General features: G+C 42.9%; 1 protein-coding gene across 1 annotated transcript in view; it reads left to right on the top strand.

The window, feature by feature from the left end:
- The window catches only part of LOC308289436 (protein phosphatase Slingshot homolog 2-like), a gene marked incomplete at both ends in the record, with an annotated part of 81,195 nt that overhangs the window by 41,101 nt on the left and 25,177 nt on the right, over positions 1 to 14,917 (top strand). The window contains 6 exons of the mRNA XM_080731125.1: positions 1,233 to 1,318; positions 4,705 to 4,769; positions 5,316 to 5,434; positions 7,497 to 7,562; positions 8,619 to 8,684; positions 13,564 to 13,758. Coding sequence (XP_080587251.1) covers positions 1,233 to 1,318; positions 4,705 to 4,769; positions 5,316 to 5,434; positions 7,497 to 7,562; positions 8,619 to 8,684; positions 13,564 to 13,758 — 597 coding nt within the window. The remainder of the gene's footprint in view (positions 1 to 1,232; positions 1,319 to 4,704; positions 4,770 to 5,315; positions 5,435 to 7,496; positions 7,563 to 8,618; positions 8,685 to 13,563; positions 13,759 to 14,917) is intronic.

Genomic DNA, 14,917 nt, shown 5'->3' on the forward strand with positions numbered 1-14,917 from the left:
AAAAAAAATGTTTGAGAAAAAAAAAATTTGAGAAAAAAAAAATTTGAGAAAAAAAAAAATTCTGAGAAAAAAAAATTTGAGAAATTTGAGAATTTTGAGAATTTTTTTTTCATACCTTATCAACAGGCATGAAAAATGTTGAGGAAAAAAATGTTGAGAAAAAAAAATTTTTGAGAAAAAAAAAATTGAGAAAAAAAAATTTGAGAAAAAAAAATCGAGAAAAAAAATTTTTTTTGAGAAAAAAAAAAAAATTATGACACCAGCTGCGAGTCTGTACGACAAACGGTTCATGAGTTATAGAGGCACTTCCTGTTTGGCGAAGGACACTTCCTGTTACAGAGGGGGCGGGGCTTAATCAATTACAGCTCATCCCTATTGGCCGGAAAAAGACCAAAGTTGTGTGTGCATTTTAAAGTTTAAATCACGTTGCTAGGCAAAAGTATGGCAGAGTTATGTGGCGCCAAAGTTTCTGGGTTTTTTTCGGAGTCCCCCATTCTAAGTCAATGGGGTTTTTGGGCGTCGTTTTTTGCGAATTACATCGCAATCGTATCGCGGATCGGAAAGAAAAGTAATAGCACACCATTCCCGGCCGAGCCGCACATTTTGATGTATATATTGCGGGGGTGGCGTAAATTGTGCGGCAGTTATTACGAGCAGAAATTTGCAAGAACATGACTTACTTACTTACTGACTTAAGTATGGCGGATTACAATAAGTGTTTTGCCATTGCATGGCAGGCACACTTAATAAGTGTTTTGCCATTGCATGGCAGGCACACTTAAATAACCTGCCACAAACGCACGTCCAGGAAGAAAACAATAGCCTATACTAAAGTCAGATTAACATACAGTAGGCTACACAAGTGTTACTAGTTAAGTGTGCCTGCCATGCAATGCAATGGCAAAACACTTATTGTAATCCGCCATACTTAAGTAATTAATTAAGTGTGCCTGCCATGCAATGGCAAAACACTTATTGTAATCCGCCATACTTATATAAGGGTTTTTATCAGCTCACTCCTAGTGACAGCTGACGTCTTTATGCAGGAATGGACACGATTATATGAGTTTGATACATGTATTAATTAATTAATTCTACCTCTCCTCCCCTCCTCTCCTCTCCTCTCCTCTCCTCTCCTCTCCTCTCCTCTCCTCTCCCTCTCCCCTCCCCTCCCCTCCCCTCTCCTCTCCTCTCCTCTCCTCTCCTCTCCTCTCCTCTCCTCTCCTCTCCAGCATCAGTGAGAGTTTCCAGACTGTGAAGGGCGACGCCCACTCCCTCCCCAGGGGAGATGGCCCCTCCCCCAACTCCCAAAACACAGGTAACACACACACACGCGCGCACACACACACACACACACACACACACACACACACACACACACACACACACACACACACACACACACACACACACACACACACACACACACACACACAGGTTTGCAATTGCTACTTTGTGGGGACATTACACATAGTCTACTATCTTTGTGGGGACATTCCATTCATTTTTAACCCAAACCCTAACCCCAACCCTAACCCTAACCCTTAACCTAACCCCTAAACACCTTGTGGGGACATATTAATTTGTCCCCACTTGTTTTTTTCCTCCGATTGTACTATCTTTGTGGGGACATGAGGTCCCCACAAAGTAGTAATTCCCTGTCCACACACACACACACACACACACACACACACACACACACACACACACACACACACACACACACATTTTTGGACGACTATTCTATTTGACCTTCTTTGCCATTATTCTAACCGTCCATAAAGTTGACACTTGATGTACAAGCTCACAAGGCCTTGTAATTTGAAGTGTGGTGAACTTGCAGATCGGCTATTTTCACTGCACAACACTGTCACGCAGCTAAATCCAATTAGACAGTGGAAGACAGTGTCTAGTGAAAGATAGTGGAAGATAGTGGCACTATATCGGCATTCATGCAAGTCCCGGAAAAGACACACTGTGATTGGACAGTCACTTTGAGGCACTTGGGTTGACAGTTGGGACAAACATGAGTTTTCCCTGGTTGGAAGGAACTTGTTATTCCAGTTCCTTTGCTTGAAAAGCCGTTATCTTCCACTGTTATGCAACATCACTGAGGTCACAGTTAGTAAGTGGTTTAATAATGGAACACAGGTGCTGCAGGCGGCTGCCCCCCCCCAAAAGACCCGTTACAAAACATTGATGCTTAATTTAACCACATGGACCCCTGAGGGTCCATTTGGTTCTATGTTTGCACTCTTAAGCCCTAGTTTATACTTTGTGGTACAGTGGTGTAGAATGGCGGAAAATCTACAAATAGCTACTTCTACACGAAAACGTAGAAGCTGCGACGGTCGGCTGCGGTTTGGATTTTTCATTTCCGTCTGAAAATAGTGCAAAGCGCAAGTGAAGGGTGGCACTCTGTAGTCAAATAGGGGATCGGGGAGCAGCAGTGGGCCCCAGAGGTGAGGTGCGCAGGCCCACCGGTGTGTGGACACGCCCTGGCGCCTTGCCAACCACTGTCCCAGCTATGGGTAAATAGCAGGGGGGGAGGGGGGGCGGGTGGGGCTCATAGCCATGGTAGGTAACCCATCTAGGAGAAGGTCACTCCGAACAAAGACCACAGGCATTGCTCGCGCCTGGCTCCGCAGCGTATACCATCTGAAGGTGTGCAGCAAGGGCGGATGAAGGCTTCAGGCTGTGAGGAGCTGCGCCCCACAGTCATTATTAATGCGCTGCGCAATGTATAGCTTTCATGAGCTCGTCTGAGGACGACCGAGAGAGACAATAATGGCATCCCCAGTGTTAATGGTTTGAACAACTGCAAGTTGTGCACAACCAATGTGGAGATACAGTCCAACTATTCCTGTACATTGGCATTGTTAACGTACGTTTTCTCATGCCAATAAAGCCCTTTGAATTTAAAAGTTAAAGAAAGAGAGAGAGAGAGAGCACAACACTCCTCAGAAGGAAGTGTTGATCAAATAGAATCCATGTTTCTGTTTCTGTCTTCAGATTCTTGAGAGCAAACGTTTATCTCTAAACGACACCGTGTGTTTGTTTACATGGCTGACATGTTGGATACGGCACCGCAGCAGGTGCTCTGGACCAATCAGAATCAAGCATTCAACCAAGCAGTGTAATAAGTTTTAATAGAGCATCACATGTCTGAGTGTGTGTGTGTGTGTGTGTGTGTGTGTGTGTGTGTGTGTGTGTGTGTGTGTGTGTGTGTGTGTGTGTGTGTGTGTGTGTGTGTGTGTGTGTGTGTGTGTGTGTGTGTGTGTTAGGGCATTAACGACTTGTGATTTTTGCAAGTCGAAAGTTGAGTTGAAGTCGACTTTATCGTTTGATGATGTCATCATATCACACACGACCCCCCAATTATTTTGGGGGGTCCCCAGATGATTAACTTAATGTGAAACATTGTTTTCTCACTCAACTGTAAACAAACCAACATAAAGTTTAAGTGTATAGAGGGTATCTGCACATTTCTAAAGTGACAATTTAAGGACTTTTTAATACCTCTAAAATGACAAATTGTCCAAATTGTCAAACTAGGCAGAAATAGTGAAAATATCAGATCTACATGCTCACAACGCCTCGCAAATAGAAAGTATTATTTTTTTTTCAACTTCAACTTTCGACTTTCTCTGGTGGGAGTCGACTTGTGTAATGAAGTCGACTGAGTCGACTTGTCGACTTTTTCGTTAATGCCCTAGTGTGTGTGTGTGTGTGTGTGTGTGTGTGTGTGTGTGTGTGTGTGTGTGTGTGTGTGTGTGTGTGTGTGTGTGTGTGTGTGTGTGTGTGTGTGTGCGCGCTTGTGTGTGTGTGCGCGCTTGTGTGCGTGCGTGTCAGAGGATTCATTGGCTCAGGTTTCTTTTATTCAAGTGTTTCCAGTTTATATAAAAACACTCAATAAAGACTTGTCCTGAGAGTGCTGACACCTCTGTGTTCTGGGAAGTGTTGTTTTACAACCCAAACTAAACTCACACACAGAGAGACTCTTATTGTTTACCCTGACAGCTATGTGTGCATGCCAAGCTGTTGAATCACTGCACGCACACGCACACACGCACGCACGCACGCACCCACGCACGCACGCACGCACGCACGCACGCACCCACGCACGCACGCACTAGAGATGTGCATTCATAAATCTGATGGCACTAACCTGATTACCCTCACAATTCAATTCCATTACGATTCACCTTGTAACGATTCAATTCTACGATGCATTGCGATGCGTCACACTTTTCTATATCTCTGCACAACATGGCAAATGTCTGTCGATACCAGCAGTCAGATATACTGAATAACTGTATTTATAATTATATTACGTCATATTATTATATTTACAGCATTACAATGACATTATAATTATAGAATGAAGTTTATGCAGGACACATTAGTGGTTTTATATTATACTACAGTACTGTTGTATATCCATTGTATAAAAGTATAAAGTGGTTAAAATGATTGATGGGGACCCCCTGGAACCCCTCCTAAGGACCCCCAGGGGGTCCCACTTTGAGAACCACAGCGATAAACAGTTGAAGCATCTTCTTTACTGTGAATATTGGGAAGAAGTATTGATTAGATGAATAGATACAGTAGATACCTTATAATAACAATGATGATGAATGATTATGATGACCTCATCATGGTGTGTGATGCGTACGATGACATCATGATGACATCATGTTTCAGGTGACCTCCAGCATCACCTGCAGATCATGTTCACTGTGCTGAGAGCTGAGGACCACATCCGATTGGTCAGTATGACGCACGCATGCACACGCGCACACACGCACGCACGCACGCACACACACACACACACACACACACACACACACACACACACACACACACACACACACACACACACACACACACATAAATGCTTTGAGCCATGTTGTGAGCCTCTGATCAGAATGCATGTAAATGCAGTCATTATGTTTCATCCATTTGACAGATATTATTATGTACAAATATCACAACCACATATCAGTGACATCACAGTTGTACAGGTATCCACAACTTTCCAACATCCCATAATGCATTGCGCAGAAGTTGCACGGAGCTTCCGGCGTTGCAGCCGAGTGTGATCTACAAGCTCACAACGGTTGCATCTGCGACGCGACGTGAGCTTGTATGTCTGCTGTTAACCGGAATAACGCAGATAATGCTACAGTAAATGTTTGCGGAAACAGGTGGATAAAGTGGGTGGGAATTGGTTTAGTTTGTCATGTGATCATGTGATCATGTGATCATGTCCACCCCCCCCCCCCCCCCCCCCCCCCCCTCCTGTGTGGTTTCAGGCGGTGCGTCTGGAGAGTGTCTCCGCCCACTCTACTCGCTACATGCTGGTGGTCTCCACCAATGGGAAGAGAGGTACGCAGGAGAGCGTCGTACTGGGCGTCGACTTCTCCTCCGATAGGTCAGTGGCTTTCACTCATTCATTAATCTGATTGGTCAGTGTCTTAAGGGCTTCGATCAGGAAAAAAACGCACGACCGCAGCCACCTGCCACTTGGCAAATTAGGAGCTGGTGTGCATGAGGTCATAAACAATCATTGTTTTCTTGAAAAAAAAAAATTATAATTTGTGCGAAAGAAATGCGTCTGTGTGCAAAGCCCTTAACTCATTCATTAATCTGATTGGTCAGTGGCTTTCACTCATTCATTAATCTGATTGGTCAGTGTCTTTATAATCAGTTAACTCATTGATTGATTGGAATAACTTTCCATTTCATGACAATGTTTTATGAAAGCAAAAATGAAAGGACCCATAAAAATGTGTCCTTGACCCACAAATGGGTCCCGACCCTGTGTTTGGGAACCAGTGCTACCAAGGCATTCGATGGCGGGTCAGAACATATAATGAAAGGCTAATTTATAAAATTCATCTTATATTTACAATGGGCTTATTGCCGCATCCCACTTCCACGCCCCCTTTACATCCACTACAACTCATAGGTAGTCGTTGTCTAGGACGTAAGGAATATATGCCGTCCGCTGATTCGCTAGAGAGCAAGAGAGAGAGAGAGAGAGAGTCTCAGGTTACAAGAGGGAAGGGGGGGGGGGCGCTGCACAGGGGAAGAGAGAGAGAGAGAGAGAGAGAGAGAGAGAGAGAGAGAGACACTCAATCGCTAGCCGAGAGCCTGTATTTTACAAGAAGTTCGTGGCCCTTCGGGCCACTCACCTCTAGAGCTCACAGCAAGATACTGTCTGTCTGTCTGTCTGTCTGTGTGTGTGTGTGTGTGTGTGTGTGTGTGTGTGTGTGTGTGTGTGTGTGTGTGTGTGTGTGTGTGTGTGTGTGTGTGTGTGTGTGTTGCTAAAATGAAAACATTGAAATAATGAAAATAAAACATTGGCAGGCCTATTACAGTAACAATAATAACACAATTAGGCCAAAACTTTTTTTTATTCAAAAAACTTTTTTTTTTTTTTCAAAAAACTTTTTTTTTTTTCGAAGGGCCGCGAACCTCTAGTAGTTAATACAATGTTACTGGAACTCCAAGACAGATTGCCTTACAAGACAGGCATCTGTGATAAAAAAAAAAGAAAAGAATATGTGGGAAAACAAGTGTTTTTCCCCCCTTTCTATTTGCAAATAATGATTGTACATAATGATGAGTACATAGCCTACTTTTATATTCATAATTATTATTCCCTTCTTCTCTGCTGCCAGTCGTAGGCTACAACATCACATAAATATAAGCATGATTCATAATAAATCACTTTGCACATCTCACAATTCTGTTGTGAGTTTGTAGATTCAATATGTGTGCAAGTTGCACAACACCGCTGCACGTCAAGACGTGCAGCTCACGTCGTTAGCTAAGTGATCGCAGCTGCTCGGTAGAAAGACAGAGACTGCTAGAGAACGCAAATAATTCAGCCTTATCTGCTTCAAGTTGGCAAGAAATGACACATGATCATTGTCCAAAAGCATAAAGAAAAGGAAACAGTGGAAAAGGTTTATAGAGGAATATGGACAGAAAATTGATGTGTTTATCCTACCTGATCTCATCAATGCAAAGCGCCTTCAGAACCACAACAGCTTTGCTGTGACATTTTTGCTGCTTGAAAGGAAATCATTTTAGACGGCACCACAAGATGAAGCTTGGAATGGCACCTCCAAAGTTAGTTTCCATGCACTTTGACCACAGGTAAAAGCTCTCATCATCAGCAGCAGCAGCACCGCTCTGTGTCACTGCATGGCTGCTGCGTGCTGCCCTCACTCTCAGCATGAATGTTCAATAACTAGAGGGTCGCGGCCCTTCGGGCCGCTCACATCTAGTTAAAAAAATAAAAATAAAATAAAAGTAAAAAAAAAAAAAAAAAGTTTAAAAAAAAAAGAAATCTGTTGATGTAATGTGTTTTTACATTATTATAATGTGTTATAACATTATTTTCCAGCTCCTGTACAGTGAGTCTGGTAATGTAGATGTAATGTGTTTTTACATTATTATAATGTTTTTTAAACATTATTTTCCAGCTCCTGTACGGTGGGTCTGGTTCTGCCTCTGTGGAGCGACACGCTGATCCATCTGGACGGAGACGGGTAAGAAGTGAACACTGATATTAAAGAGTTCTTTTAAGATACTTTGATACACTTTATAATGTCTAGGCTGGCTTTGATAGGCATATAGGAGGGGGCGTGTCATCATACATCATACAGTATATGTTCTACAGTGAAACACCCCTCTAATACTGCTGAGTATCCATCACATGTCTCTGTCTGTGTCCTGGTTCAGGGTCCAAGCTGTTGGAACACAATGTGTTGGTCATGTCCTGCTATAGCAGAATAAATACAAATACACCTAAACAATGCATTAAAAAACAATAAAATTATACCTAATATATAGTGCAATAAAGCGATTCACGTGCCCACTAAATGCAGTAGAACAGGGGTCTTCAACAGTGGGTCCGGGACCTCTAGGGGGTCCTCAGAGTTACAACAGGGGGTCCTCCAAATCTTTGTGTGACAGAAAAGTTTTTCTTCTTTTTCATATTAACCACTTGAACACTAGTGTCCATATCGGAGAACTTCAGCCAAAAATAGCCGCTATTTTCGGCAAAGAGGTTTGGTGTAGAGGGGGAAAAAAGAGCAGACTAAGTACAGAGTGAAAGGTCAAGTTTATTAAGTATTGACGGCTCAAGTGGTTAAATATCTGAAAACACAAATTGACATGAATCCAAAATACACTGATGATTGTGCTGTCAAACAATGAAACTATATGGAATCTATGGAGAGGTTGTGGGGGTCCCTGCTTCATCTCTCTCTCAACTAAGGGGTCCTTGGCCTGAAAACATTGATTTGTACACTCTCCGAGTTAAATTCCCATTGATTTTACAATATAAATCTGGGTCTCAGAGATATAAATGCCGTTAAATGGGGGTCCGTAGCCTAATGCATGTCAAACTGGGTGGTCCTTGAAATTAAAATGCTTGGGAATCACTGCAAGAGCCTTAAAAAACCCTCTCTTATATGGGGGTTCTTGGCATTATCTTTTCAAATGGGGGTCCGCGCGGGCTAATAAGTGTCAATGTAGGCGTCCTTGACATGAAAAGGATTGAGAACCACTGCTGTAGTGACAGTTCCATATCTGTCCACCAGGGGCTTCAGTGTGTCCACAGCCAACAGAGTCCACATCTTCAAACCAGTGTCTGTGCAGGCCATGTGGTGAGTCTGCATTTAATTACCTTTTAAATGATGGTTCATTATTATCATGCTAATAAGTAGGGGATAATGAATGGCTCCTTGGTCAATGACGGTATATAACAGACCGACAGACTGATAACTCCCCCAAGGCGCCAGCAGAGGGGAGTTATCAGGCCGAAGGGATGTTATAAAATGAATAATTTGACTCAAAACTAAAAACAAAACAAAGTATTTCCTTGTTTACAGACGGCTGGAAGTGTTCCAGAAGTGTTGCGCTGGGCGTCCCTCCCACTGTCGCCTTGGAAAACAAGGAAGTGCTGATCAAATAGAATCCATTTTCTGACACTACGTAGTCTATTCCTCGCTTAAAATATTTTTAAAAACATTCTTGAGAGGAACGTTTAGTTGTGGGCTCGCCTGTAAGGCGAGCACACTTTAGATATTGTCATTATTTATTTATCTATCAGGCAAGCAGGCAATCAGTAGACGGGATCTTCGGTTCCTTTCTACTCCTACATACTTAGTGAGAAAATGAAAATAAAAACATCAATGTGTTCAGTTTACAGTGGCGAAGTGTGCTATTATTTTTTATAGCAATCGGCCAAATGGTGGCGCTGTAGGAAGCCTTCGAAAGTGCGAACTTTGAACAGGTATAGCTCATGCTGTGTTTTAGGTACAGCCATGAAACCTGTATACACGTATGCGTCTCCTCGTGCCGAACAACTTTTATGCTCTGACTTTTGACCTCTGACCTTTAGATCCCCCAGAATTTTGAATTATATGAAAAACAGTAAAAATCTATCTCCTCCTGGGATTTTTGCATAACGCGCACAAAACTTTTTTCACATGAACTTTGGACCAATTCGGTCAAACTAGTCTCGGCGGATTTCTTTTAAAGTGAAATATAATTTTTTAATAATTCAATCAATATTGCGGTTTTATGCAAATTATTCTTCGGCCTCTAATTCATACATGCAAAGTTACACGTTCATGGCATTTGGCAAAGATGTGGAGGGTTAGTCAAAGTATCACTGAAACCAATTTTATTCCAATCGGCCAAAGGGGGGCACTATACGAAGCGTTTGAAAATTCAAACTTCAAACGGGCATAAGTCATGACTCGTTTCGTTTGAAAACATGCAACTTGTTACACGCGTGCTTTGACTCAAGCGGAAGACATCTGTGTCGTTGTTAAGTAAGCTCCGCCCTTCGATTTTCCGCCATTTTGAGCAGTTTGTAAAACGCGTAAACCCGCTTTTATTCTGGAATTTTCGCTCCACGTGCACAAAACTTTTTTTACGTGAACTTTGGACCGATATCTAAAGATCTGTCAGATCGGATTTCTTTAAAATTGAAACATGCTTTTTTAAATAAATTCAATGAATATTGCAGTTTTATGCAAAGTATTCTTCTGCCTCTAAATCATACATGCAAAGTAACATGTTCATGGCATTTGGCAAAGATGTAGAGTGTTAGTCCAAATATCACTAAAACCAATCTTACCCCAATTGGCCAAAGGGGGGCGCTATATCATTTTGAGCAGTTTGTGAAACGCTTAAACCCGTTAGGATTTTTTTTTTGCAATTTGCATGAAACATTCTACACACAATCTAAGGACCTTTATCTAATATGCCTATGAAGTGCACACACACACAAAAAAATAATGAATATAGCTGCAAGCAGCGATAAAGTGGCCAAAGCCAAAAACACCTCAAATCATGAACACAGCCTGCAATGTGCGTGAAATCTTGCAAGCACATTCCCAATAGGTCAAGGAACAGATACCACCCTTCTTACATTGCCCTGTTATAGCGCCACCAGCGGGTCAACTTTTGCACAACACATTTTTGGAACAAAATGGAACAATCTTTGACGTCAGTAACGTCAAAGAGAGCACTGCCTGCGATCTTGACATTTTGTACTTTTATAGCCATTGTTTTCCGGCTTGAAGCGAGCCCACAATTGTTTCGAAGGAACAATATTTTTCTAGTTGTAAATGTCGCTGTGTGTGTGTTTACATGGCTGACATGTTGGCTACAGCACAAGATTCATGCAGTGCAGCCTGACTGCAGCAGGTGTTCTGAGTCTTTGATTAGCAGCGGTCTGTTAAGCCGGTTTTCCACAGGCCCAACTCCACACCACTCCACACCACACCGCCCACTTGTGTCAGGTTTTCCACTACAAGGAACTGGGTAGAGTGGTGTGAAAGTGGTACTTAACGTGGTACTATAACGGCTCCACTCTTGAGGTGGTCCGGCCTGGGCTAAGTGAGGCCAAATCAGTGACGTATACACGGCACGCTGCTGATACTGATTGGTCAGAGACAGTCTCACGGCAGAGCTGTGTCTTTCAACACAACAACTTGAGACAGATTTTAGTATGCAGTCACGGCTGCAAATCAAATATAAAAGCAAAGCCTGTTTGTTTTATATATCTGAGGCAGAATTGTGTTCCCCAGCCCTGCAGTTGAGATGCCACGAAGCACCAAGAACATTAACCAACACAAACAGTGGACATAGGCTATATCGTTGCGAGTCGCAATTATCAACGGCAAATGCGTCGGCAATACGTTATTTTATATAGATGAGATGTCAGTGAGATGTCTCCTGTTTGTATTTGTAACTGCATGTGTTGAATGGGGGAACGAATCTACGTAGCCTACATCTACTGTACTGTTGCTGCGCTAGCATAGCCTCTACATTAGCTTACTTCTTTGTGTAGTTTGGCCAATAAAGTTATTATTTGACCATGAACATCCCGACGTTAGTCGTCGCTATAGTTGTAAAGACTTGATGAAGACCTGTGTGAGTGTGTGGCATCTAAAACATTGTCCACCACATCTCCGTGTTGAATGGGGAAAAGAATCTACAGTAGACTATGTACTGTACTGTAGCTTAGCATGTATGCTAGCGCAACTAGCCTCTACTCTTCTTTGTGTAGTTTGGCCAATAAAGTTATTATTTGACTATGTTCACCCCGACGTTAGTCGTCGCTATAGTTGTAAAGACTCGATGAAGACCTGTGTGAGTGTGTGGCATAAAACATTGTCCACCACATCTCTAAAAATAATTAGTGCAAGTTAGCATCTCCGTTGTGTTTACAGACTGAGAAGATCCGAGTATCCGTATGTTGAAAGGGGCGTCGATTTCTTTCGGGAGCGGAGGGGAGGAGGGGGAGAGGGGAGGAGGAGAGGGGGGGGGGGGGTTCTGTAGTGGAAAACCTACATAAAAAATGTGGTGCGGTGCGGTGCGGTGTCGTGCCGTGTCGTGTAGTGTCGGGCTAAAAAGTGGTATGGAAAACCGGCTTTATAGAGCGGAGCGGTCTGTTATCAGGGAATATCAGACCCCTGATTTCATCAACTGACCAAGCCGGGTAATAACTGTGATTAACCATTTAAATTAACCTGTTGTTGTTGGCATTGAACATTGGGACAAACATGTCTGATGTATCCTGGATAGAGAACTCAAAGGAGGATAAAGAGTGAAATTGGAAGTGATAAATAAATAATAATAATGTGATCTGGAGCCTATAAAACGTCACCCTGTGCTGTCTTAGAGCAGGGGTTTTCAGGGTCACCAAGTCAAACAATATTTATTAAATAACTTTTTCTTCCACGGCACCCCTGAATTACACTCATCATTTTTATAATCTTACATAAGCAACGCAAATATGTACATCTTTCTACCTGAGATACGGTAGGCTAGGTCACGGAGAAATATCCGTTTCCATCAGAACTGACTGAAAATAACTTTATACTTGATGTTTAACAACTTGAACCCCAGCATGCCTATTCTGGGAGGAAGGTTCACCAAAAAGCTCACAAGGCGTCACATTGTGACGCCTTGTGAGCTTGTAGATCTGCTATTTGTGGCCATATATGGAAAAATAACTCATCTACAGTGCAAATGAGGTCTCCACATAGTGAAGTGATATTGATGTAGTGATATTGCTGAATTCCAAATATCATCAAATTATTCTGAGGCACCCCTGGACTGCCATCACGGCACCCCAGGGTGCCCCATCACCCACTTTGAAAACCCCTGTCTAAGAGGAAGTAGTAGACTTTGGCAGAAGTGCAACGTCATGCAGTGCAGGTCTGTTTACTTCACCCAGCAAAACAAACCAAAGCAGATTGCAGCTCTAAACTCTTATTAGGGTTAGGTTAGGGTTAGGGTTATCTCTAAACTCTTATTAGGGTTAGGTTAGGGTTAGGGTTATCTCTAAACTCACTCTTATTAGGTTTTGTCAGAATCCATGTTTTGTTTGAAAATCTTCCAGCGGGTCATACTGTATGTTTGCACGGACACCGCACTGTGAAAAAATACTACTTCCTGGGAAATTCACACGGCAGAAGTCCCACGTTTCTAAGCCCTCTCTGCCTCATGTTTTCTCCCAAGCAAAATGAGTAAATACAGCATAAACATGATGTGTTTGACCATTGTAACCCTGTGTATACTGTAGATCTGCTGTAAACTGTGAAAAAATTAGGAATATTTTCAAAGCATTTTAACTGCTCAAATCTTGTATTGGGGTCCGCGGCCAAATACATAATTCATTTGGAGGTCCTGCACATGAGAACGTTTGAGAACCGCTGCTAGATATAGCGATGATCCCTCAGAATTATTCTGAATTTAATAACTTTTTAACAGAAAAACCTGTGGATGAACTGTGTTGGCTCTTCCCAGGTCATCTATCCTCCCTAAGGCCTGTGAGGTGGCCATTAATGACCTGTTAATGAGATAATTAAACAATATGTTTACCAGGTCCTCTCTGCAGTGCCTCCATGCAGCCTGTGAGGAGGCTCGCTGCTATAACTACTACCTGTAGATCATTAATGAGTTGTTTAATCCATTATTAATTAAACATTATGTTAATTAGTTAATTCAACATTATGTTACCAGGTCCTCTCTCCAGTGCCTCCATGCAGCCTGTAAGGAGGCTCGCTGCTCTAACATGTACCCAGGCAGAGGGCTCCTGTCCTGGGTGAGTTTCTACCAGCGCAGGCTGGGCTCCGACCAGCAGAGCATCAATGAGTGGAACACCATGCAGGACGTCCTGTCACACCGCGCTGACACACCGGGACTGTTCTCTGACCTGTGAGTGGTGCACGCACACACACACGCACGCACGCACACACGCACGCACGCACGCACGCACACACACACACACACACACACACACTAGGGCATTCACCAAATATTCGAATATTCGAATATCAAAGTCACTATTTGACGTCGTTCACCAAAGTCTAATATTCGCGTATTTTTATTTTCTCTTTAAAAATATATATAGTTTATAAAGCTTGGCTAGATAGGAAGTCATAAGAATGAGTTGTCAATGCTCCTGGTGGATGAATGTGTTAATGCTCTATACCAGGGGTTCTCAAACCTTTTTAGGCCGTGACCCCCAAAATAAACATATTTGAACTGGGGACCCCCACCCTGACAAGCACTGGGGACCCCCACCCTGACAAGCACTGGGGACCCCCACCCTGACAAGCACTGGGGACCCCCACCCTGACAGTAGATTCCCATGACACTGAGCTGACAGGTATGGACCTCCAGACAGGCAATCTGGGGAATTCCCAACACACACACACACACACACACACACACACACACACACACACACACACACACACACACACACACACACACACACACACACACACAGTTTCAGGTCAGAGAGTCTAAAATAGCAGTGACTTGCCTTTAGCTGACCTGGTTTATGTTGGGGGGGGGGGGGGGTGACTCCTAGATGTGTGTGTGTGTGTGTGTGTGTGTGTGTGTGGGTGGACATATACAGGGAGGGGCAGAGGCAGCGGTTCTATATAAGGACATAAGGGGAGGGGCAGAGGCAGTGGGTCTATATAAGGACATAAGGGGAGGGGCAGAGGCAGTGGGTCTATATAAGGACATAAGGGGAGGGGCAGAGGCAGTGGTTCTATATAAGGACAAGGACTCAGTGAGGGGAAATCCAAAGTGTGACTTCTAAGAGTGTCAAAAGAGGCAGCAAAGCAGTTTAAGGTTACAAGTTACAAAGAAGTAAAAAATAAATAAATAAAATAAAAAGTAGTGTTGCGTAAAGTCAAAACAAGCAAGGCACAGTAAAAAGAACAATATAAAACATAAAAGTGTCAAAAAGCTGTCACAATAAACAAAGAATATGGACACTTTATGTATATAATTTTAGTTTATTGTGACAGCTTTTTAACACTTTGTTTATTCTTCTTTTTACTGTGCCTTGCTTGTTTTG

Source organism: Nannobrachium achirus (genome assembly GCF_963921795.1).
Source record: "Nannobrachium achirus genome assembly, chromosome: 8".
In the NCBI taxonomy this organism is placed as follows: Eukaryota; Metazoa; Chordata; class Actinopteri; order Myctophiformes; family Myctophidae; genus Nannobrachium; species Nannobrachium achirus.